This window comes from Scyliorhinus torazame, chromosome 25 (genome assembly GCF_047496885.1).
Source record: "Scyliorhinus torazame isolate Kashiwa2021f chromosome 25, sScyTor2.1, whole genome shotgun sequence".
In the NCBI taxonomy this organism is placed as follows: Eukaryota; Metazoa; Chordata; class Chondrichthyes; order Carcharhiniformes; family Scyliorhinidae; genus Scyliorhinus; species Scyliorhinus torazame.
In genome coordinates, this window is record NC_092731.1 from 17128770 (window position 1) to 17153685 (window position 24916).

At 48.9% G+C, this 24916-nt stretch overlaps 1 protein-coding gene across 1 annotated transcript; it reads left to right on the forward strand.

The window, feature by feature from the left end:
• The first annotated feature begins 1261 nt into the window (after positions 1 to 1261).
• LOC140402368 (glutaminyl-peptide cyclotransferase-like) lies at positions 1262 to 24534 on the forward strand. Its single transcript, XM_072490104.1, has 7 exons — positions 1262 to 1665; positions 4328 to 4474; positions 7756 to 8043; positions 9133 to 9294; positions 11922 to 12021; positions 18858 to 18974; positions 20910 to 24534. Exons 1-7 carry the CDS (start codon positions 1480 to 1482, stop codon positions 21053 to 21055), a joined length of 1146 nt encoding a protein of 381 aa, XP_072346205.1. The 5' UTR covers positions 1262 to 1479; the 3' UTR covers positions 21056 to 24534.
• Positions 24535 to 24916: the final 382 nt, after the last annotated feature.

A 24916-nucleotide genomic window follows, 5' to 3' on the forward strand; every position in this document is an offset into this window, starting at 1 on the left:
AGGGTGCTCTCTCAGAGGGCCGGTGCAGACTCGATGGGCCAAATGGCCCCCTTCTGCACTGTAGGGATTCTCTGATTCTAAGAAAAAGTTAACATTTGCAAGGCTACAGGAAGGGGCGGAGAGATCTTTTAAGTGAGCAAATGCAGGCGGGATGGATGGCCACCTCCTGTGCTGTATGATTCCTATCACTCCCGACAGCACTCAGGTGTACCTACACCATAGGGACTGCAGCTGCTCAAGAAGGCGGATCACCTTCTCAAGGGACAATTAGGGATGACCAATCAATGGCAGCGAGTCCCCGATCCAAGAATGGATAAAGAAAAACAGCCAGGTATGTAACTATGAGTGCAGCGCTCTGCACAGACAGTGCCCCAAGCCGGGAATCGAACCCGGTTCCCTGGCACTGTGAAGCAACAGTGCCAACCGTTATGCTACCGTGCATTTAAGAAGTATTTAGATGTGAACCTGCGATCCCAGGGTGTACAAGAATATGGGGCCAAGTGCTGGGAAATAGGATTAGAACAGTTAGGTGGTTAGACATAGACATAGAATTTACAGTGCAGAAAGAGGCCATTCGGCCCATCGAGTCTGCATCGATCCTTGGAAAGAGCACCCTCCACTCTATCCCCATAACCCAGCAACCCCACCTACCCTTTTTGGACACGAAGGGCAATTTAGCGCGGCCAATCCACCTAACCAATACGTCTTTGAACGTCTGGGAGGAAACCGGGGCACCCGGAGGAAACCCACGCAGACACGGGGGAGAACGTGCAGACTCCGCACTGACAGTGACCCAAGCCGTGAATCGAACCCGGGACCCTGGCGCTGTGAAGCAACTGTGCTAACCATTGTGCTACCGGTGCAGACGTGATGGGCCGAAGGGCCTGTCCCGTTCTGTAGGCCTCTATGACTCTATAGGGATAGGTGATATTGTGACTGGACTGGCAATGCAGAGATCCAGGGTAACGCTGAACTGGGTTCGAAACCTGCCACTGTAGGGGGGGAGGGGGGGTGACATTTGAATTTGTGATGGAAAGACCATGGGTGGGTGGGAGTGGGACCCCCACCTGGTGACCCTTTAGGGAAAGAAATATGTAATTCTGGCCCACATATGACTCCAGATTCACAGCCCCTAGTCTGCCACTGTGGAGGTGCCATGAAAAGCCTATTTTGCAGCATTGCCCAAGTTGCAGTAAAGTCAGCCTTAGAGGAGGTGGTGCCTCGTGAAAAGTAGACAACACCCACAGTAAACTGTCATCATTCTGCGTCGATGCTTTGAACAGCATAAAGTGGAGGGGAGGATGTTTAAGAAGAGGTGGGGTTTTAAACAGAGAAATTGACATGAAATCAACCAGGAGGAACTGAGATCTGGGAACCACACTGAAAGAGAGAGATATTTTAAACGTTTGCCTGTTCCTTCCTGGGTGCGAGTGTGCCTTTATTTTTAAATTGCAGGTCTGATCCGATTCATTGATCGAGATGTCCAAGTCAACCAGGAATCAGCGCGCCCCCCGCACCGACAGGCGCCCCTATCTGGCCAAGATGTCCCGGCTCGTTCTCTGGCTCCTGGCTTCCTTCGCCCTGGCGGTGCTTTGCATCTTCTGGGGGCTTCATCTCACAACCGATCAGCCGGGAGAGCCACTGGAGGACTGGACCCGGAGGAAGGTACGTGGCTTCCAAGGAGGAGTTGGCAACATTAAAACTGCAACAATGTGACTCGGCCGAGATACACGTTTCATTAAGGAATGTTGCTCTGAATTTAAAATCCCAACCTTAAAACTCGTACACTTTTCTAAAATCAGTTTAATTTATATCATTCAGATTGTTAGTTTTTATTTTAAATAGAAGTTGCTTCAATTCTGTTGCAACATATGTTGTAACCTATTCCTAATTACACAGGGACATCTTTATGTCTTGTATGGTTTTCTTTTAATACATTTAGAGTATCCAATTAATTTTTTCCAATTAAAGGGCAATTTAGCGTCGCCAATCTACCTACCCTGCACATCTTTGGGATGTGGGGGCAAAACCCACGCAGACAGGGGGAGAATGTGCAAACCCCACATGGACCGTGACCTGGAGCCGGGATCGAACCTGGGACCTCGTTGCCGTGAGGCAGCAGGGCTAACCCACTGCGCCACCCATGTCCTGCATGTTTGAGGGTTATGGTTTGAATCTTCTGGCACCCTTATCTATGAGATAGAATGCCTACAGTGCAGAAGGAGGCCATTCGGCCCTTCAAGTCTGCTCTGACCCTCCAAAAGAGCATCCTGCCTAGACCCACTTCCTCCACCCTAATAATGTAACCCCACCATTTTTTAAATAATTAAAAAAATAAATATATTTAGAGTACCCAATTCATTTTTTCCAATTAAGGGGCAATTTAGCGTGGCCAATCTACCTACCCTGCACATCTTTGGGTTATGGGGGCGAAACCCACACAAACACGGGGAGAATGTGCAAACTCCACACGGAAAATGACCCAGGGCCGGGATTGAACCTGGGACCTCGGCGCAATGAAGGGTGGGTACTCAGTGGCCATGCCTGAAGGTGTGTACATGTACGCCTTCCAGATAAGGAAGTTAGGTGCCACTGTGTCTGGTAAACAAGTATGATTAACAGGACAGTTCTATTGATTCTGGAGATGGCCTTTTATTCATGTTATTTGCATCAACCTGTGAAATCGTTTGAAGTCTGTAAACCGTTTTGCTGCAACTTTGTTTGATCTGTTCTGCAGCCTGCTTGCCCATACCCTTGACCACCTTTCCCAGCATCCCTTGCTGGATGCCATTTTAGGTGGCCACACTGCTCTTCTATTCTAGCCCCTCTCGACATGAATGCTAACATTGCATTTGCCTTCCTAATTGCCAACTGAACTTGCACGTTAACCTTCAGAAAATCATGGATCATAGATCATAGAATTTACAGTGCAGAAGGAGGCCATTCGGCCCATCGAGTCTGCACCGGCTCTTGGAATGAGCACTCTACCCAAGGTCAACACCTCCACCCTATCCCCATAACCCAGTAACCCCACCCAACACTAAGGGCAATTTTGGACACTAAGGGCAATTTATCACGGCCAATCCACCTAACCTGCACATCTTTGGACTGTGGGAGGAAATCGGAGCACCCAGAGGAAACCCACGCAGACACGGGGAGAACGTGCAGACTCCGCACAGACAGTGACCCAAGCCGGAATCGAACCTGGGACCCTGGAGCTGTGAAGCAATTGTGCTACCCACAATGCTACCGTGCTTCCCAACAATGCTACCGTGCTTCCCAGGTTCCTGAACTAGGACTCCTGAGTCCCTTTGTGCTTCTGACTTCGGAAGACTTTTCCCCATTTAGAAAATGTTCTTTGCCCCTATTCTTCCCGTCAAAGCGCATAACCTCACACTTTTCCACATGGTATTCCATCTGCCACTTCTTTGCCCAATCTCATAGAATTCTTTCACAGTGCCGAAGAAGGCCAGAGGTAGGTTCTTTACGCAAAGAGTAGTGAGGCCATGGAATGCCCTACCTGCTACAGTAGTGAACTCGCCAACATTGAGGGCATTTAAAAGTTTATTGGATAAACATATGGATGATAATGGCATAGTGTAGGTTAGATGGCTTTTGTTTCGGTGCAACATCGTGGGCCGAAGGGCCTGTACTGTTCTATGTTCTATGTTCTAAGGCCATTCAGCCCATCGAGACTGCACCGGCCCTTGGAAAGAGCACCCTACCCAATCCACACCTCCACCCTATTCCCCAGTAGCCCCACCTAACCTTTTTGGACACTAAGGGCAATTTAGCATGACCAATTCACCTAACCTGCACACCTTTGGACTTTGGGAGGAAACCGGAGCCCCCGGAGGAAACCCACGCAGACACGGGGAGAACGTGCAGACTCCGCACAGACAGTGACCCAAGCCGGGAATCGAACCTGGGACCCTGGAGCTGTGAAGCAACTGTGCTAACCACTGTGCTACCGTGCCGCTGTCCTAGACTGTCCAAGTTCTTCGGGTTCCTCAACATTACCTGTCCCTCTACATATCTTTGCATAATTTGCAAGCTCAGCAATAATGCCCTCAGGTCCTTCTTCCAGGTCATTAATGTATACCATGAATAGGTGTGGTCCCAGCACTGATCCCTGCGGAACACCACTAGTCACCGGCTGCCATCCTGAAAAGGACACTGAAATGTTTTGTCCGATAATTCGCCAATGAAGTGCCTGGGACGTTTTACTATCTTTAAGGTGCTATATAAATGCAAGTTACAGTCCCCAATTCCTGTGTTTAGGTTGAATGAAAATTAAGTTCTTAAAATACTTTTCTTTTTTGAACAGTTTGAACACAAACCAAAGAATGTCATGTCAACTCAGGTGAGGCACCTCACCTCACTCATCGACTTCCAGCGCTTATGGAATGTTTTCTTGGTGCCAATGCTAATCGAGCGATACCCGGGGTCAAAGGGCATCGAATTTGTCCGACAGGTATGTTTGCAGCCAAAATGTTTCCTCCCTTTTTTGTTGTTGTTGATGTTTCAGAATCAACTTGACAATTTTCAAAGGGGCACCTGAAAGAGAGAGAACTCCGGTCTCAAACCAAGAGGAGATAAAAAGAAACTGGTGCAATTTTAGATCAATTTCCAATTCACCGCTTTATCATAGAATTTCATAGAATTTACAGTGCAGAAGGAGGCCATTCGGCCCATCGGGTCTGCACCAGCTCTTGGAAAGAGCACCCTCCCCAGGGTCAACACCTCCACCCAATCCCCATAACCCAGTAACCCCACCCAACACTAAGGGCAATTTTGGACACTAAGGGCAATTTATCATGGCCAATCCACCTAACCTGCACATCTTTGGACTGTGGGAGGAAACTGGAGCACCCGGAGGAAACCCACGTACACACGGGGAGGATGTGCAGACTCCGCACAGACAGTGACCCAATCCAGAATCAAACCTGGGACCCTGGAGCTGTGAAGCAATTGTGCTGTCCACAATGCTACCGTGCTGATGTGAGATTTCTACAATGAGTGGAACAACCGTGCGCCGATAGCCTCTGTTGCACATGTTTTCATATGTTAGATGCTATATCAATGCAAGTTGTTATGTGGTTCAGGCTAAATATTAAATTGAATTTACTGTAAAGAATAAAATTATACAGAAGCAAACAAAAATTTAAAAATAAAATTTAAAGTGCCCATTTTTTTTCCAATTAAGGAGCAATTTAGCGTAGCCAATCCACCTACCCTACACATCTTTGGGTTGTGGGGGTGAGACCCACGCAGACACAGGAAGAATGTGCAAACTCCACACGGTCAGTGACCCGGGGCCAGGATCGAACCCGGGTCTTCTGCACCATGAGGCAGCAGTGCTTACCACTGTGCCGCCCCGAAGTCGACAAAATTTTAATTTTTTTATTTAAAAAAAATAAAAAATTTTATTCAAATTTTCACAAAATATCAACAGCAAAATACAGAAAGCAAAGAACCCCCCCCCCCCCCCCCAGGTTGCTGCCGCTGCTGACCATCTTCTAACGCTCTGCCAGGATGTCTAGGAACTGTTGCCACCGCCTAAAGAACCCTTGTACCGGCCCCCTAAGGCAAATTTCACCCTCTCCAATTTAATAAACCCCGCCATATCGCTGATCCAGGATTCCACGCTTGGGGGCCTCGCATCCTTCCACTGAAGAAGAATCCTTCGCCGGGCTACCAGGGACGCAAAGGCCAGAATACCGGCCTCTTTCGCCTCCTGCACTCCTGGCTCCCCTGCCACCCCAAATATTGCGAGCCCCCAGCCCGGTCTGACCCTGGATCCTACCACCCTCGACACCGTCCTCGCTACGCCCTTCCAAAATTCCTCCAGCGCTGGGCACGCCTAGAACATGTGGGTGTGGTTTGCTGGGCTCCCTGAGCACCTAACACACCTGTCCTCGCATCCAAATAACCGGCTTATCCTTGCCCCGGTCATGTGAGCCCTCTGCAGCACCTTAAACTGTATGAGGCAGAGCCTTGCGCAAGAGGAGGAAGAGTTCACTCTCCCCAGGGCATCCGCCCACGTCCCCTCGTCAATCTCCTCACCCAACTCCTCTTCCCACTTACCCTTTAGCTCCTCCACCGAGGCCTCCTCCTCCTGATACGTTGCCGAGATCCTCCCCTCTCCAACCCACACCCCCGACAGCACCCTGTCCTGGACCCCGCGTGGCGGCAACAGTGGGAACTCCACCACCTGCCGCCAAACAAACGCCCTTACCTGCATATATCTGAAGGTGTACCCCGGGGGGAGCCCGAACTTCTCCTCCAGCTCACCCAGGCTCGCGAACTTCCCGTCCACAAACAGGTCCCCCATCCTTCTAATACCTACCCTGTGCCAGCTCAGAAACCCTCCGTCCATCCTCCCCGGGACAAACCGGTGGTTCCCTCGTATTGGGAACCACACCGAGGCCCCCACCTCCCCCTGTGACGTCTCCATTGCCCCCAAATTTTGAGAGTAGCCGCCACCACCGGGCTCGTGGCATACCTCATTGGAGGAAGCGGCAGTGGCGCCATCACCAGCGCCTCCAGGCTCGTGCCCACACAGGACGCCATCTCCAGCCTCTTCCATGCTGCCCCCTTCCCCTCCATCACCCACTTACGCACCATTGCACGTTGGCAGCCCAATAATACCCACAGAGGTTAGGCAGCGCCAACCCCCCCCCCCTATACCTGCATCGCTCCAGGAACACCCGTCTCACCCTCGGGGTCTTCTGCGCCCACAAACCCCATAAAGCTCCTATTAACCCGCCTGAAGAAGGCCTGAGGGATCAGGATGGGGAGGCACTGGAACAGGAACAAACATCTCGGGAGCACCATCATTTTAACTGACTGCACTCTACCCACCAGGGAGAGTGGCAGCAAGTCCCACCTCTTAAACTCCTCCTCCATTTGCTCCACCAGTCTCGTGAAGTTAAACTTATGCAGGGCCCCCCAACTCCTAGCCACCTGGACTCCCAGGTACCTGAAACTCCTCTCCGGCCTTTTGAGTGGGAGCTCACCACCTCTCCCCCGCCGACTAGCTATAGCCATTCCTAGGCTAGCCACGTGCCCGTGCCCCCCGCATGGCCCGTTCCCCACAGCGGCAGACCCCGCCCCGACCTCCTCTACCAACTCCAGCTCCCCCTTGGCCATTCCAGCAGCAACCCGGTTCCTCCCCCCCCCCCCCGCCATTGCCCACCAGCAGGCTCTCCCCCTCCCCCTTCCACTCCCAGTGCGGGAAAAAGCCAGCGCTTCCCAGCTCCGGCCCCGCCCCCTTCAGCTCTTAGCACGGAAAAAGCCCGCGCTTTCCACTCGCCCGGCCCTGCCTCCTCTCGCGCAGCTCCCTTTTCAAGCCCGGTCCCCTTGCCTCCACTCAGGCCTCTCCTCCCCCCCCCCCCCCCCCCGCGCGGGGCCATCCCCCCCTGCCAGGCAACATCCCCCCTGCCAGCCATCAACCCCCCAAGCCGTTTACCTGGCCCCCTCCACGAGCCCACCCGGCGGACCCAACCGAAACAGTGCCCAACCAACCCCCGAAAAACAAAGAACCAACAATGAAACAAAGAACCCCCCCCCTCAAAATACAACACAACAATCCCCAACCATCCGAAGCAGACAAAATTGACACCATAGATAAACATAAGAGATGCAGGCCCTGGTAATGTTGCTATTTCCGCCTTTTCGGAGAAACCAGAAATTACTGGAAAAACACAGCAGGGATGCCTGGTGTAACGGAAATTCTGTGTTTGTCTCCCTCAGCACATCAAGGGGCACATTGGGTCATTGCTCGCCCAGTGGACGGTGGACCTGGACACGTTTGAGGACAGCACTCCCCACGGCACGCGGGTGTTCTCCAACATTGTTGCCACGCTCGACCCCTCTGCCAGGCGCCGGCTGGTCCTGGCGTGTCACTATGACTCCAAGTATTACCCACGCGATGATCGAGGGCGGATGTACGTGGGAGCCACTGACTCCGCTGTGCCATGCTCTATGATGCTGGAGCTGGCCCACTCACTGGACAAGGAGCTGGTCAAACTCAAGGACAAGGTAAAAACCCTCAGCCAGGAAAGTGGGCCGTAGGAACTGGAGGCCACTTTTTAAAATGCTTATTCACAGGGCGGCATGTGGTGCAGTGGTTAGCACTGGGACTGCGGTGCTGAGGACCCGGGTTCGAATCCCGGCCCCGGGTCACTGTCCATGTGGAGTTTGCACATTCTCCCCGTGTTTGTGTGGGCTTCGCCGCCACAACCCAAAAGATGTGCAGGGTGGGTGGATTGGCCACGCTAAATTGCCCCTTAATTGGAAAAATAAATAATTGAGTATTCTAAATTAAAAAAAAAAAATGCTTATTCACTCACTGGACATGGGCAATGCCAGCATTTATTGCTCATCCTTAATTGCCCATGAGAAGGGGACGGAGAGCTTTCTGTCTTAAACTCAACCCGACAAAACACAGGAATGCCAAATTTCAAACAATCACGATAATGCATATTACAAGAGAAAAGGGGGCGGATTGGTTGGCAGGTCAGCTCTGGTCGACATGTCCATGGGGTAAGCAACAGTGAGCTATAGATTCCCCAAGTTCCCCGATAATTCGAAAATGTCACAAGGCTTGAACATATTCCTTTTGCTTGCGGAGGACCGGTCCCCTGTGTATGAATGTATACCGCTTCTAGCAAACGTAAAGGAGCCACGTTACGAGCTCAACTGATTATCTTAAATTGGTTGTTCGTGTAGCTATTAGTGCACTCAGGGTTGTTCAGTAAGTGTTGCCCAATCGTGGAATCGCATTGAACAGTTGACATTTTGTTTTTTGTTTTAGCAGCAGTGTGTTCATAATCAGGTTTGTGATGTTGTTTGAAGAATAAACCTTGGCCAGGGAACCAGGGAGAACGCCCTTATTCAACTTTGGGATACTGCCGTAGGATCTTTCGTGCACACGGATCCTTGGTTTAAGGTTTCATTCGAAGTTGGCACCTACAACTCTGCAGCACTCCTGAAGTACTGCAATGGGACTTTCAACCCATATGGTCAGATCCCGGAATAGGTCTTGAACACATGACCTTTGAGCTCAGAGACGCGGGTATACCCACCGAGCCAAGCTGTCACTAACAAACATTTCTCTCCTTTGTACAGAAACTGGATCTGACTCTCCAGATGTTATTCCTGGATGGAGAGGAGGCGCTTGTTCAGTGGAGCCCCACGGACTCCCTCTACGGCTCCCGCCATCTGGCTGAGCTCATGGCCAGAAAAAAACACCCAGGGAACACTGCCAGCACCACGCTGATTGACTCAATGGTGAGTTCCCGTTCATGAGAGAGGGAGGGGTAGTGATTGGCAGGTTGCCCTTGAGAGGTTGGTGATGAGCTGCCGTCTTTGACCCCCGCAGTCATGTGGTGTAGGTACACCCACAGTGCTGTTAGGGAGGGAGCTCCAAGAATTTGTCCCAGCGACAGTGAAGGAACGGCCGATATATTTCCAAGTCAGGGTAGTGCGTGACTGGGGGAAGAGGAGCTTGGAATCTAATCCCGTGCTGTACCTGTCCTGGGAGTGTTTGATGGGGACAGTGTGGAGGGAGCTTTACTCTGTATCTAACCCCGTGCTGTACCAGTCCTGGGAGTGTTTGATGGGGACAGTGTGGAGGGAGCTTTGCTCTGTATCTAACCCCATGCTGTACCTGTCCTGGGAGGGTTTGATGGGGACAGTGTAGAGGGAGCTTTACTCTGTATCGAACCCCGTGCTGTACCTGTCCTGGGAGTGTTTGATGGGGACAATGTAGAGGGAGCTTTACTCTGTATCTAACCCCGTGCTGTAACTGTCCTGGGAGTGTTTGATGGGGACAGTGTGGAGGGAGCTTTGCTCTGTATCTAACCCCGTGCTGTACCTGTCCTGGGAGTGTTTGACGGGGACAGTGTAGATGGAGCTTTACTCTGTATCTAACCCCGTGCTGTACCTGTCCTGGGAGTGTTTGACGGGGACAGTGTAGATGGAGCTTTACTCTGTCTCTATCCCCGTGCTGTACCTGTCCTGGGAGTGTTTGATGGGGACGGTGTAGAGGGAGCTTTACTCTGTATCTAACCCCGTGCTGTACCTGTCCTGGGAGTGTTTGATGGGGACGGTGTAGAGGGAGCTTTACTCTGTATCTAACCCCGCGCTGTACCTGTCCTGGGAGTGTTTGATGGGGACGGTGTAGAGGGAGCTTTACTCTGTATCTAACCCCGTGCTGTACCTGTCCTGGGAGTGTTTGATGGGGTCGGTGTAGAGGGAGCTTTACTCTGTATCTAACCCCGTGCTGTACCTGTCTGGGAGTGTTTGATGGGGATGTTGTAGAGGGAGCTTTACTCTGTATCTAACCCCGTGCTGTACCAGTCCTGGGAGTGTTTGATGGGGACAGTGTAGAGGGAGCTTTACTCTGTATCTAACCCCGAGCTGTACCAGTCCTGGGAGTGTTTGATGGGGACAGTGTACAGGGAGATTTACTCTGCATCTAACCCCGTGCTGTTCCTGTCCTGGGAGTGTTTGATGGGGACAGTGTAGAGGGAACCTAACTCTGTATCTAACCCCGTGCTGTGCCAGTCCTGGGAGTGTTTGATGCGGACAGTGTAGAGGGAGCTGTACACTGTATCTGACCCCATGCTGTACCTGTCCTGGGAGTGTTTGATGGGGACAGTGTGGAGGGAGCTTTACTCTGTATCTAACCCCGTGCTGTACCTGTCCTGGGAATGTTTGATGGGGACAGTGTAGAGGGAGCTTTACTCTGTATCTAACCCCGTGCTGTACCTGTCCTGGGAGTGTTTGATGGGAACAGTGTAGAGGGAGCTTTACTCTATATCTAACCCCGTGCTGTACTTGTCCTGGGAGTGTTTGATGGGGACAGTATAGAGGGAGCTTTACTCTGTATCTAACCCCGTGCTGTCCCTGTCCTGGGAGTGTTTGATGGGGACAGTGTCTCGGGAGCTTTACTCTGTATCTAACCCCGTGCCGTACCTGTCCTGGGAGTGTTTGATGGGGTCAGTGTAGAGGGAGCTTTACTCTGTATCTAACCCCGTGCTGTACCTGTCCTGGGAGTGTTTGATGGGGACAGTGTAGAGGGAACTTTACTCTGTATCTAACCCCCGTGCTGTACCTGTCCTGGGAGTGTTTGATGGGGACAGTGTAGAGGGACCTTTACTCTGTATCTAACCCTGTGCTGTATCTGTCCTGAAGTGTTTGATGGTGTTACTGGATGTTTGATGTCAGTTATGTTCCATTTGGAAAAGTGGGCAGCACGGTGGCTCAGTGGTTAGCACTCCTGCCTCACGGCGCCGAGGTCCCAGGTTCGATCCCGGCTCTGGGTCACTGTCCGTGTGGAGTTTGCACATTCTCCCCGTGTTTGCGTGGGTTTCGGCCCCACAACCGAAAGATGTGGAGGTGTAGGTGGATTGGCCGCGCTAAATTGCCCCTTAATTGGGGGGAAAAAAGATTTGGGTACTCCAAATTTAATAATAATTATAATAATAATCGCTTATCGTCACAAGTAGGCTTCAATGAAGTTACTGTGAAAAGCCCCTAGTCGCCCCATTCCGCCGCCTGTTCGGGGAGGCCAGTGCGGGAATTGAACCCACGCTGCTGGCATTCCCGTACCAGCCTCCCCGAACAGGCGCCGGAATGTGGCGACTAGGAGCTTTTCACAGTAACTTCATTTGAAGCCTACTTGTGACAATAAGCAATTTTCATTTCATTTTCATTTTCATTGTTCTGCCAGCTGTTTAGCCCACTGTGCTAAACCCGCCCCTCATTTTGAAATGGTGTTGCGCATTTATCAGTATTGAACACTGAACCGTGCGTTTTCTCCTGCAATCTTCATTGTGGGGGGCGGATCCTGTTGCTCGGCCTTTTTCTTGGGTGTCCCTGTGAATGCTTGATAAATCCTCTGTCTGTTTCAGGACGTGTTTGTGCTCCTGGACCTTCTTGGCACTGCCAAGCCTGTGTTCCTGAATCACTTCAAGGACACAGCCCATTGGTTTAGTCGACTGGGTGGCATCGGTAAGAAACTACCTCCTCAAATCTGGATGTCAAGACGAACAGCAATTTCTCCTGGGAAAAGTTTTCCAATCCCTGAGATTATGGGGACATGGGTTATGGGGATAGGGTGGAGGTGTGGACCTTGGGTAGGGTGCTCTTTCCAAGAGCCGGTGCAGACTCGATGGGCCGAATGGCCTCCTTCTGCACTGTAAATTCTATGGCGCAGATTCCGGAAGGGATGCCAGAGGATAATGGGCATTGAGCTCCACTGATGCCCAATTGGCCGCCCCTGGTGACTGAGCTCAAACAGCAAGCGCAGTCAGGTGGATTCACTAGAAAGGGCATCACCAACTGATCATGCCCTATTCTCTCTTTTACAGCACAGAAGGAGGCCATTCAACCCAGCGTGTCCATGCTAGCTCTCTGTAGAGAAATCCAGTCAGTCCCATCCCTCACCCTCACCCACCGCGTTCTCCCCACAGCTCCGCAAGTTTATTTTCCTCAATTGCCCATTCAATTTCCATTTGGCATCTCCGCTTCCTCCGCCCTGTAATTGGCTGGAGATTTGACCTCTGCCCCTCAGTGGGGTGGAGAACCCACCTCGGAGAGCTGCTGGGCCAGGCGCTCTGTCGTCCCAGCAGTGCTAGTGGCTACAGTGGACAGTGTTACGGACCAGGGTTTAGAGAACCCCAAAGTGTATTTAAGTTCACAAAGGCAATCCAATAGATAGCCATTTATCCCCCTCAAGCCCCCAATTTGTTATGGGCCAAGATTTAGAGAACCCCAAAGTGTATCATGGAGTTCACCTGATCCACAACTGTTAATAGATTGTGGTATGGGGAGCACACGGCCCACTCTACAGGTGTGGTACAGCAGAAATGGAAAAGTATTTTTTAAAGTAAAACAATGTTTATTCTATGAACTCAAGTTAACCTTTTTAAAACATACAGTGAACATCTTAGTAACCATCAATTCAAATACAACCCCCAAAGAATACAACACTAAGTAATCCTTAAGCTGTCCTTTTAACACCCATAAGACTTAAAAAAGAACTTTTAACAGAAGCACATCAGGTTAAAGTCACTACTGAGAGCAGTTTTTAGTTTTAAATCACCAAAGGATCGATTTACAGTTTTTAGATTACAGAGAGAGAGAAAGAGACTAATACCCCTTCTGGCTGTGACTGAAGCTATCCGGCTCTGAAAACAAAACTAAAACACACCCTGCAGCAAACAGCCTAAAACGAAAGTAAAAAGCTGACAGACAGCCCAGCTTCACCCACACTCTGACATCACTGATAAACACCCATTTCTTAAAGGAACATTTCTTAAACACCCATTTCTTAAAGGTACTATCACATGACACCCCCCCAAGAAAAAAAAATAAACCATCAACTTCAAGATGGTTTCACTTTTCACCTTTTCACTATCCTTTAAGAAATGCACACAGTAAATATACTTTTAGTTTAAAAAAAACAACGCCAACAGGTATAATAATATAGTCATTTTTTTGTTTTTCCTCCAACTGGAATCCTTCTCGATTGACAGTCTCTTTGAACAAGAAGGTCTCCACACGATCCGTCCATTTCTCTACGCCTCGGCATTTCTCTTTAAAGTCAGATACTTTAGTTCAATCTGATCACAGTCCCTTGTAATTCTCCAACACAGGAGCATTGGTTATCACAGCTTTCAGGCAGTCAAATGCCTGTTGAAAGTCCGCTGTCCACTGAAATTTTCGACGTTTCTTCAGCAAGTCCATCAGTGGAGCAATCACGCTACAAAACGTTTTCACCAATTTTCGATCAAATCCACTCATACCAAGAAATCGCATTATTTTCCTTCGTCTCGATGGTATCGGAAACTCCTCAAGGAAAGTGACTTGGGCTTTTCCAAATTCACTTTTGGCTAGGTTTATCATCAAACCCGCCTCCTGAAGTCGATCGAATAACTTCATCAGATGTTTTAAATGTTCTTTCCATATCTGGCTGAAAATTACCAGATCGTCGATGTATACTGCACAATTGGATAATCCTGAAACAACTTTGTTAGTTAACCGTTGAAATGTGGCTGGGGCGTTTTTCATGCCAAATGGCATAACTTTGAATTGGTACATACAACCTGGAGTCAGAAAAGCTGAAATCTCCTTTGCCCTTTCTGATAAAGGTACCTGCCAGTAATCTTTAAGTAAATCTATTTTGGAAATAAAAGCTGATTGTCCCACTTTCTCAATCCAATCCTCCAAACGTGGGATAGGATAAGAGTCTATTCTTGTAACTGCATTAACCTTTCTAGAGTCCACACACAACCATTGGGTACCGTCCGGTTTTGGTACCATCACTATGGGTGAGCTCCATTGGCTGCAACCCACTTCAATTGTGCCATTTTTAAGCACACTCTCAATCTCTTTGTTAACGTGTGCCAATTTTAACGGTTAAGTCTATATGGATGTTGTTTGATTGGAACAGCATTTCCCACATCTACATCATGTATAGCCATTTTAGTACTTCCCAATTTATCTCTACAAACTTGCCCATGTGATATCAATAACTCTTTCAGGTCAGTTTGTTTTCCCTCTGGAAGTTAACTCAACAATTTATTCCAATTTTTAAGAACATCCTCGTTTTCCAATTTAATTTGAGGTATGTCAAATTCACAGTCATCTGGATTTGGTTCATCAATTTGAGTTAGAATCATTAAAACCTCCTTTTTCTCTCCTTCCCTTTCAAAGTACCTTTTAAGCATATTCACATGACACACTCGGTGAGTCTTCCTTTTATCTGGTGTTTTTACCACGTAATTCACCTCACTTAGTTTCCTTTCAATCTGATAAGGTCCACAAAACCTATCTTTTAAAGGTTCACCTACCACTGGTAACAATACTAAAATTTTATCTCCATTGGCAAAACTACGAACTTTGGATTTCTTGTCCGCTACCCATTTCATCACATTTTGTGCAACTTTTAAATGTTGTCTAGCCAATTCACCTGCTCTATTTAATCGTTCCCTAAAATTTGACACGTAATCCAATAGTGTAATTTCCAATTTCTCACCCACCAATTTTTCCTTAATCAATTTAAGTGGTCCTCTTACCTCATGACCAAAAATTAGTTCAAAAGGACTGAATTTGGTTGACTCATTAGGTGCATCCCTAATTGCAAACAATACGAATGGGATTCCTTTATCCCAATCCTCTGGATAGTCGTGACAATACGCCCTCAACATTGTCTTTAATGTCTGATGCCACCTTTCTAACGCTCCCTGCGATTCTGGATGGTACGCAGTTGATTTAAATTGTTTTATTCCTTAGCTATCCATAACTTTTTTGAATAACCTCGAGGTAAAATTTGAACCTTGACCCGATTGAATTTCTGTGGGTAGTCCGTATCTAGTAAAGAATTTAAGTAATCCTCCACAATCTTTTTAGCTGAAATATTACGTACTGGAATGGCCTCTGGAAACCTAGTAGACACATCCATTATAGTCAAAAAATATTGATTCCCACTTTTTGTTATTGGAAGCGGTCCTATGCAATCAATTAGGACCCTTGTAAAAGGTTCCTCAAATGCTGGAATGGGTATTAAGGGCGCTGGTTTTATCACTGCTTGAGGTTTCCCTATCACTTGACATGTGTGACATGATTGACAAAATTTGACTACATCTTTATGTAGTCCAGGCCAATAAAAATGTTTCTGGGTTTTAGCTTGAGTTTTCCTTATTCCCAAATGACCTCCCACTGGTACCTCATGTGCAACTCACAACACCTCCTTTCTACACCCTACCGGCAATACTACTTGATGAACTTCTGCCCACTTTTCATCTGCCTGCATATGTAAAGGTCTCCATTTTCTCATCAAGACATTACTTTTACGGTAATAACACTCTGGTATACACTCAGATTCCTCTTCCATGTATGCTTTCTGATACATCCGTTTTATTTCTGCCTCTTTCTGTTGTAACCCCGCCAATTTTCCTGAACTAAAAATATCCACCACATTCTCTATCTGTTCTTGTTCATTTTCAACCATCTGATCAAAAATCGTTTCTGATAATTGCACTTCACCTTTATCTTCACTCTCTGATTTCTCCTCTTGTCTTAACCTGTGACTTTGCGACCTTGTTGCTATACAATCCGGAAAAATCCCAGGACATTCGTCCTTCAACACTTCAGTTGTCTGATTTTCTACTGGCTTATCAACCGCAGTAGGCATCACTCCCACCTGCGATCCAGCTATATCATTACCCAAGATAAACTGTATTCCTGGACAAGATAGTTTCTCTATTACTCCTACTTCCACTTCACCACTCTTCACTGGACTTTCCAACCTTACCTTTTTTAATGGAACACCTCTCACCCTGAATTCCACATATTACCACCTTTTCTGGCAATATTCTTCCCAAACTACATAACTCCTCATTTCATACCATTAAAGATTGACTAGCCCCTGTATCTCTTAAAATTATTACTTCTTTACCTGCTCCTCCTGATACACATGAGTAAACTTTACCCACACAAGTAAATTCTTTAAAGAGATCTGGCACCTTCTTAACAATTACTTCTTGAACAGGCTGTACTATCTTTTGCACCTCCTTCACTTCACTTGGGCTTTCCTTTACCACATCAGCCTTCCCAGTGCTTTTCTTCAACCACCAACACTGTGACTTTACATGGCCTAGTTAATTACAGTGAAAACATTTGAAACTTTTCATTTCTTTTCCACCGTCCTGGATTTCTTTTTTAATCTGAGGTACACGCCTTATTATCTCCCATCAGATCACCTTTACCTTTACCACTTGAGTATTTCTCATGTCCCCAGTTTCTATCCCTCACAGGCTGAAACTGATGTCGGAAACCAAACTTTGATTTATGAACTAATTCATAATCATCTGCCATTTCTGCTGCTAAACTCGCAGTTTTAACCCTCTGTTCTTCCACATGAGTTCTCACGACATCAAGAATTGAATTTTTAAACTCCTCCAAAAGTATAATTTCTCTGAGAGCTTCATACGTTTGGTCTATTTTCAAAGCCCTTATCCACCTATCAAAATTACTCTGTTTGATCCTTTCAACTCCATGTATGTTTGACCAAATTCTTTCCTTAAATTTCTAAACCTTTGTCTGTAGGCTTCAGGCACTAGTTCATATGCACCTAAGATGGATTTTTTCACCTCCTCTTACGACTCCAATACCTCCTCTGATAGCAATGCCTCACTAGCCCTGCCTACCAGCTTTGTTAGAATTAGTAATACCCACATGTCCTGTGGCCATTTCATTTGTTTCGCAACCTTCTCAAATAAAATGAAAAAGGCTTCTATCTCCTTCTCATCAAACCTTGGCAATGCTTGGACATATTTAAATAGATCCCCACCAAGCCTTTGACTATGATGCTCTTTTTCACTATCCTCATCACTATCATCCAACTGTACGTTTCCCTTTACGCCTGCCAATTTTAACTGACTGTCATGTTTCATGGCCATTTTCTGAAGTTCAAACTCTCTCTCTTTATCCTTTTTCCCTGATCTGTATCTCCCTTTCTCTTTCTTTTTCCTCTCTATCTCTTCCGTATTCAAGCTGCTTTAATTCTTTTTCATGTTCCATTTGTTTAATTTGTAACTGAATTTTTGCCATTCCCAATGAGTCAAACTGTATCTCAGGCAACTTTAAATGCTTAGCCACCGCCATAATGACCTCATCTTTTTGCATATTGTCAGGTAATGTTAACTGCAATATTTTTGCCAAATCTAACAGTCTGCTTTTAGTCTCTGTCCGTAAGGTACTTCGTGTGACCATCTCCACCCCCAAAAACTTCTGAGCCTCTTAAAGAGCCATTGTCCACAACACACTCTCCATTTAAACTAGAATACCACACCTGAATAGCAACCACAATATGCTCACCCCCTCACTGTCTTTAAGTTCACAAAGCCAATCCAATAGATAGACTTTTATCCCCTCAAGCCCCCAATTTGTTATGGGCCAGGATTTAGAGAACCCCAAAGTGTATCATGGAGTTCACCTGATCCACAACTTTTAATAGATTGTGGTGTGGGGAAACACACGGCCCACTCTACAGGTGTGGTACAGCAGAAATGGAAAAGTATTTTTTAAAGTAAAACAATGTTTATTCTATGAACTCAAGTTAACCTTTTTAAAACATACAGTGAACATCTTAGCAACCATTAATTCAAATACAACCCCCAAAGAATACAACACTAAGTAATCCTTAAGCTGTCCTTTTAACACCCATAAGACTTAAAAAAGAACTTTTAACAGAAGCACATCAGGTTAAAGTCACTACTGAGAGCAGTTTTTAGTTTTAAATCACCAAAGGATCGATTTACAGTTTTTAGATTGCAGAGAGAGAGAGAGACTAATTCCCCTTCTGGCTGTGACTGCAGCTATCCGGCTCTGAAAACAAAACTAAAACACACCCTGCAGCAAACAGCCTAAAATGAAAGTAAAAAGCTGACAGACAGCCCAGCTCCACCCACACTCTGACATCACTGATAAATACCCATTCCTTAAAGGTACATTTCTTAAAGGTACTCTCACATGACAACAGTACTGGAATTACAAGCAGTCCCCAGATTCAACTCACCGTCCAGCCCTTTCTACCAAACGCTGAACATGGAGACCAGCTGGTTGGGAGGGGAGATTGGTGTGTGTTTTGGGGGCGGGGTTGTGTCTGTGGGGGGGGGGGGGGGGGGGGGGGGATGTATTACGAGGGTGGAGATTGGATAGGGGGGGTGTATTTGCTTGTGTGGGTGTGTGTGCAGGTGGTGTACATGAGTGGGCAGGGATTGCATAGCTCTCGTGTGTGTGTGTGTGTTTGTGTGTAAACTCACCCGAGTCTTTGTCTGCAGAGAAGAGGCTTCACAAGTTGGGTCTGTTGCAACTGCATCCTTTAGAGGCGATGTACTTCAACGGAGACACTTACTACGGCCCCATTGAAGACGACCACGTTCCTTTTCTCAGGAAGGGTAAAGTGTGATCTGTACCTACATCTGCGGTTGGGGGAGCGAAGGATTGGGGGGGGGTTTCATATCTACCTCTGGCTGTGAATTGTGGGGAGGGCAATTTTATAAATCCACTTTTCATTCTGGAATCCTGATCCTGTTTACTTTCTGTGGTTGCGCTCTCTCTCTTTCACTCTCTCTCTCTCCCTCTCACACTCTCTCTTTTGTCTTCTCTCTCTCTCTCTCTCTCTCTCTCTCGTCTTCTCTCTCTCTTTCTCTCTCTCTCTCCCATCTCTCTCTCTCTCTCTCTCTCATCTCTCTCTCTCTCTCATCTCTCTCTCTCTCCCATTTCTCTCTCTCTCTTTCGTCTTCTCTCTCTCATCTCTCTCTCTCGTCTTCTCTCACTTTCTCTCTCGTCTCTCTCTCTCTCGTCTTCTCTCTCTCTCTTTCCTCTCTCTCGATTTTTCTCTCTCTCGTCTTCTCTCTCACTTGCTCGCTCTCACTTGCTCTCTCTCTTTCTCGTCTTTTCTCTCTCTCGTCTTCTCTCTCTCTCTCTCTCCCTCTCTTGCTCTCTCTCACTCATCTTCTCTCTCTCGTCTTCTCTCTCTCGTCTTCTCTCTCTCTCTTTCTCTCTCTCTCTCTTTCTCTCTCTCTCTCTTTATCTCTCTCTCTCTTGCTCTCTCTCATCCGTCTTCTCTCTCTCGTCTTTTCTCACTCTCTCTCTCTCTCTCTCTCTCTCTCTCGTCCTCTCTCTCTTTCTCTCCTCTCTCTCTCTTGTCTTCTCACTCTCATCGTCTCTCTATCCCTCCCTCTCTCGCCCGCTCATCTTCTCTCTCTCGTCTTCTCTCCCACTCTCTCTCTCTCTCTCTCTCTCGCCTTCTTCCAGGTGGCAGTGCTGTTTGGACACCTTGTCGGTGGTGGTGCTGCACAGCCTCCACTGGTGGGAGAGCGCTATTACACCGTGACATGTTTACGTAGGAGTTTTCCATTATCAACATGGGGTCTAGAAATTGAGTTGATAACTGTTATATTTTAATATTGCAGATGAAGAACTTATTTCCCCCCCTCGAAGCAGCTTTGGGCCTGCCCAGTTTTCATAGAATTTACAGTGCAGAAGGAGACCATTCGGCCCATCGAGTCTTCACCAGCTCTTGGAAATAGCACCCTACCCAAGGTCAACACCCCCACCCTATCCCCATAACCCAGTAACCCCACCCAACACTAAGGGCAATTTTGGACACTAAGGGCAATTTATCATGGCCAATCCACCTAACCTGCCCATCTTCGGACTGTGGGGGGAAACCGGAGCACCCGGAGGAAACCCACGCACACACAGGGGAGGATGTGCAGACTCCGCACAGACAGTGACCCAAGCCGGAATCGAACCTGGGACCCTGGAGCTGTGAAGCAATTGTGCTGCCCACAATGCTACGGTGCTGCCCTATTCCAAGTCGCTTCATGCATCAGCTCCCCTTACAGCCAATCGCTAACAGAAGCAGCAGACATCCTGGAAGCAGGCACAGTTTTGGGCGAGGGTAGCAGGGAGCAGCTGCTATAAGGAGCCACTCTGCTTTGTAGGAATTCCATTCTCTCCATTGGAGTCAATAACTCCAGGCTCAAGGTGGGATGGGGTACGACCAGGGGGAGTGCATCCTTCAGCTCACCCTGCCCAGCCCAAGGAGTACAAAGGCAGCCTCGCCGCAGCACAGGGAGTGGCGTCTTGCCTCGGGCGGGCCTGCAAGTCCCAGTCAGTCAGCACCTCAAACCAAAGCGCGAGCGTGCTCTGGGCGGGTTACGGCAGAGCTGAACGCGAGAGGCTCGAAGGTGCCCCATACCGACCACGCGAATACCAAATCGAGGAGGAAATAGTATGAATATTCTGGAATCAGAGACGGCATTCGGCAGTCCAAGTGGCACTGGAGAGAAATGATTTTGATGCCTCTGGTGTTTTGTTTCCAGGAGTTCCGATCCTGCACCTGATTCCCACCCCTTTTCCGTGGGTCTGGCACACGATGGAGGACACGGTGGATAATCTGCACCCGCCCACCATCGAGAACCTTTGCAAGATTGTGAGTGTGTTCCTCGCCGAGTACCTTGGATTGTAACGGCGAGGCAGACGGTGGGCACGGCGCCATGAGGTTCACGGTGGACATCGGAGTCGGTCACAGGAGAGTGACTCCCTGTACAGAAAGGGAAATTGTTCAGCTAGCCAGTCACGCACACATGGCGTACGCTGAATACTTGACAACCGAGTGTGAATATTCCCCCAATGATGCGCAGGATTCCGGCATCTGTCTGTGATGATATCAGTGATGCTGCTTTGTGTCTTTCGTGTGTCCATTGTTGTGTCGATCATTCCTCCCCTGTTATATGCGCCTGCTCCCCATGTGTCTGTCCCTTTCTCGCCCACAATCTGTCTCATTTTGTGACTTCTGTCTCATCTCTCTCTCTTTCTCATCCTCTCTCTCGCATCTCTCTCTCTCTCTCTTTCGTCACCTCTCTCTTTCTCACTCTCTTTCTCTCCCTGTCTCGTCTTCTCTTTTGTCTTCTCTCTCTCTCGTCTTCTCTCTCTTTCGCTCGTCCTTTCTCTTTCTCGCCTTCTCTCTCCCCGTCTCGTCGTCTCTCTCCCTGTCTCTTCTTCTCTCTCTCTCTCTCTCTCCTTCTCTCTGTCCTTGTCTCTCTCTCTCTCCTCTCTCTCTCTCCTCTCTCCTTCTCTCTCTGTCTATCAGTGAATAGTCCCTTCTTCATTACTTTCTGTGTTTAACGTACTCAGGTAGTGCTGCACTGTCAGAGGGTCAGCACTGAGGGAGTGTTGCACTGTCAGAGGATCAGTACTGAGGGAGTGCTGCACTGTCAGAGGGTCAGTACTGAGGGAGTGCTGCACTGTCAGAGGATCAGTACTGAGGGAGTGTTGCACTGTCAGAGGGTCAGTACTGAGGGAGTGTTGCACTGTCAGAGGGTCAGTACTGAGGGAGTGTTGCACTGTCAGAGGGTCAGTACTGAGGGAGTGCTGCACTGTCAGAGGGTCAGAACTGAGGGAGTGCTGCACTGTCAGAGGGTCAGTACTGAGGGAGTGCTGCACTGTCAGAGGGTCAGTACTGAGTGAGTGCTGCACTGTCAGAGGGTCAGTACTGAGGGAGTGCTGCACTGTCAGAGGGTCAGTACTGAGTGAGTGCTGCACTGTCAGAGGGTCAGCACTGAGAGAGTGTTGCACTGTCAGAGGGTCAGTACTGAGTGAGTGCTGCACTGTCAGAGGGTCAGTACTGAGGGAGTGCCGCACTGTCAGAGGGTCAGAACTGAGGGAGTGTTGCACTGTCAGAGGGTCAGTACTGAGTGAGTGCTGCACTGTCAGAGGGTCAGCACTGAGAGAGTGTTGCACTGTCAGAGGGTCAGTACTGAGTGAGTGCTGCACTGTCAGAGAGTCAGTACTGAGGGAGTGCCACACTGTCAGAGGGTCAGTACTGAGTGAGTGCTGCACTGTCAGAGGGTCAGTACTGAGGGAGTGCCGCACTGTCAGAGGGTCAGTACTGAGGGAGTGCTGCACTGTCAGAGGGTCAGTACTGAGGGAGTGCTGCACTGTCAAAGGGTCAGTACTGAGGGAGTGCTGCACTGTCAGAGGGTCAGCACTGAGAGAGTGTTGCACTGTCAGAGGGTCAGTACTGAGTGAGTGCTGCACTGTCAGAGGGTCAGTACTGAGGGAGTGCCGCACTGTCAGAGGGTCAGTACTGAGGGAGTGCTGCACTGTCAGAGGGTCAGTACTGAGGGAGTGCCGCACTGTCAGAGGTTCAGTACTGAGGGACTGCCGCACTGTCAGAGGGTCAGTACTGAGGGAGTGCTGCACTGTCAGCGGGTCAGTACTGAGGGAGTGCCGCACTGTCAGAGGTTCAGTACTGAGGGAGTGTTGCACTGTCAGAGGGTTAGTACTGAGGGAGTGCTGCACTGACAGAGGGTCAGTACTGAGGGAGTGCTGCACTGTCAGAGGGTCAGTACTGAGGGAGTGCTGCACTGTCAGAGGGTCAGTACTGAGGGAGTGCTGCACTGTCAGAGGGTCAGTACTGAGGGAGTGCTGCACTGTCAGAGGGTCAGTACTGAGGGAGTGCTGCACTGTCAGAGGGTCAGTACTGAGTGAGTGTTGCACTGTCAGAGGGTTAGTACTGAGGGAGTGCTGCACTGACAGAGGGTCAGTACTGAGGGAGTGCTGCACTGTCAGAGGGTCAGTACTGAGGGAGTGCTGCACTGTCAGAGGGTCAGTACTGAGGGAGTGCTGCACAGTCAGAGGGTCAGTACTGTGTGTGTGTTGCACTGTCAGAGGGTCAGTACTGAGTGAGTGTTGCACTGTCAGAGGGTAAGTACTGAGGGACTGCCGCACTGTCAGAGGGTCAGTACTGAGGGAGTGCTGCACTGTCAGCGGGTCAGTACTGAGGGAGTGCCGCACTGTCAGAGGTTCAGTACTGAGGGAGTGCTGCACTGTCAGAAGGTCAGTACTGAGTGAGTGTTGCACTGTCAGAGGGTTAGTACTGAGGGAGTGCTGCACTGACAGAGGGTCAGTACTGAGGGAGTGCTGCACTGTCAGAGGGTCAGTACTGAGTGAGTGCTGCGCTGTCAGAGGGTCAGTACTGAGGGAGTGCTGCACTGTCAGAGGGTCAGTACTGAGGGAGTGCTGCACTATCAGAGGGTCAGTACTGAGGGAGTGCTGCACTGTCAGAGGGTCAGTACTGAGGGAGTGCTGCACTGTCAGCGGGTCAGTACTGAGGGAGTGCTGCACTGTCAGAGGGTCAGTACTGAGGGAGTGCAGCACTGTCAGAGGGTCAGTACTGAGGGAGTGCTGCACTGTCAGCGGGTCAGTACTGAGGGAGTGCCGCACTGTCAGAGGTTCAGTACTGAGGGAGTGCTGCACTGTCAGAAGGTCAGTACTGAGTGAGTGTTGCACTGTCAGAGGGTTAGTACTGAGGGAGTGCTGCACTGACAGAGGGTCAGTACTGAGGGAGTGCTGCACTGTCAGAGGGTCAGTACTGAGTGAGTGCTGCACTGTCAGAGGGTCAGTACTGAGGGAGTGCTGCACTGTCAGAGGGTCAGTACTGAGGGAGTGCTGCACTATCAGAGGGTCAGTACTGAGGGAGTGCTGCACTGTCAGAGGGTCAGTACTGAGGGAGTGCTGCACTGTCAGCGGGTCAGTACTGAGGGAGTGCTGCACTGTCAGCGGGTCAGTACTGAGTGAGTGTTGCACTGTCAGAGGGTCAGTACTGAGTGAGTGTTGCACTGTCAGAGGGTCAGTACTGAGGGAGTGCTGCACTGTCAGCGGGTCAGTACTGAGGGAGTGCTGCACTGTCAGCGGGTCAGTACTGAGGGAGTGCTGCACTGTCAGAGGGTCAGTACTGAGTGAGTGTTGCACTGTCAGAGGGTCAGTACTGAGCGTTATTGCATTGCTGTCTGTGGGATCTTGCTGTGCGCAAAGTGGCTACTCTGTTTCCTACATCGCCACAGTGACTCTGCGTCAAACAGTGCCGCATTGGCTGTAAAGAGTGTCCGTTCAGACATATGGTGGTCATGAAAAGTGTTATATAAATATGAGTCTTTATTTTCATTTTGTCTGTTTCTGTGCATCTTGTATCTATAATAATAATCTTTATTATCACAAGTAGGCTTACATTAACACTGCAAAGCCGTTCTCTACGCACCTCACTCGCTCATTCGAAGATCCCTTTTTATGTGACTGTCTCAAGCTCCGTCTTACAGCGGGAGAATTGGCTGTGTGTCTGTGTGCGACGGTACATCTGATGACGCACATATGTGTGTGTCTGTGTGTGACGGTATGTCTGATGACGCACATGTGTGTGTGTCTGTCTGTGTGTGCCGGTACGTCTGACGACGCACGTGTGTGTGTGTGTCTGTGTGTGACGGCACTCTGACGACGCACGTGTGCATGTGTGTCTGTGTGTGACGGTATGTCTGATGACGCACATGTG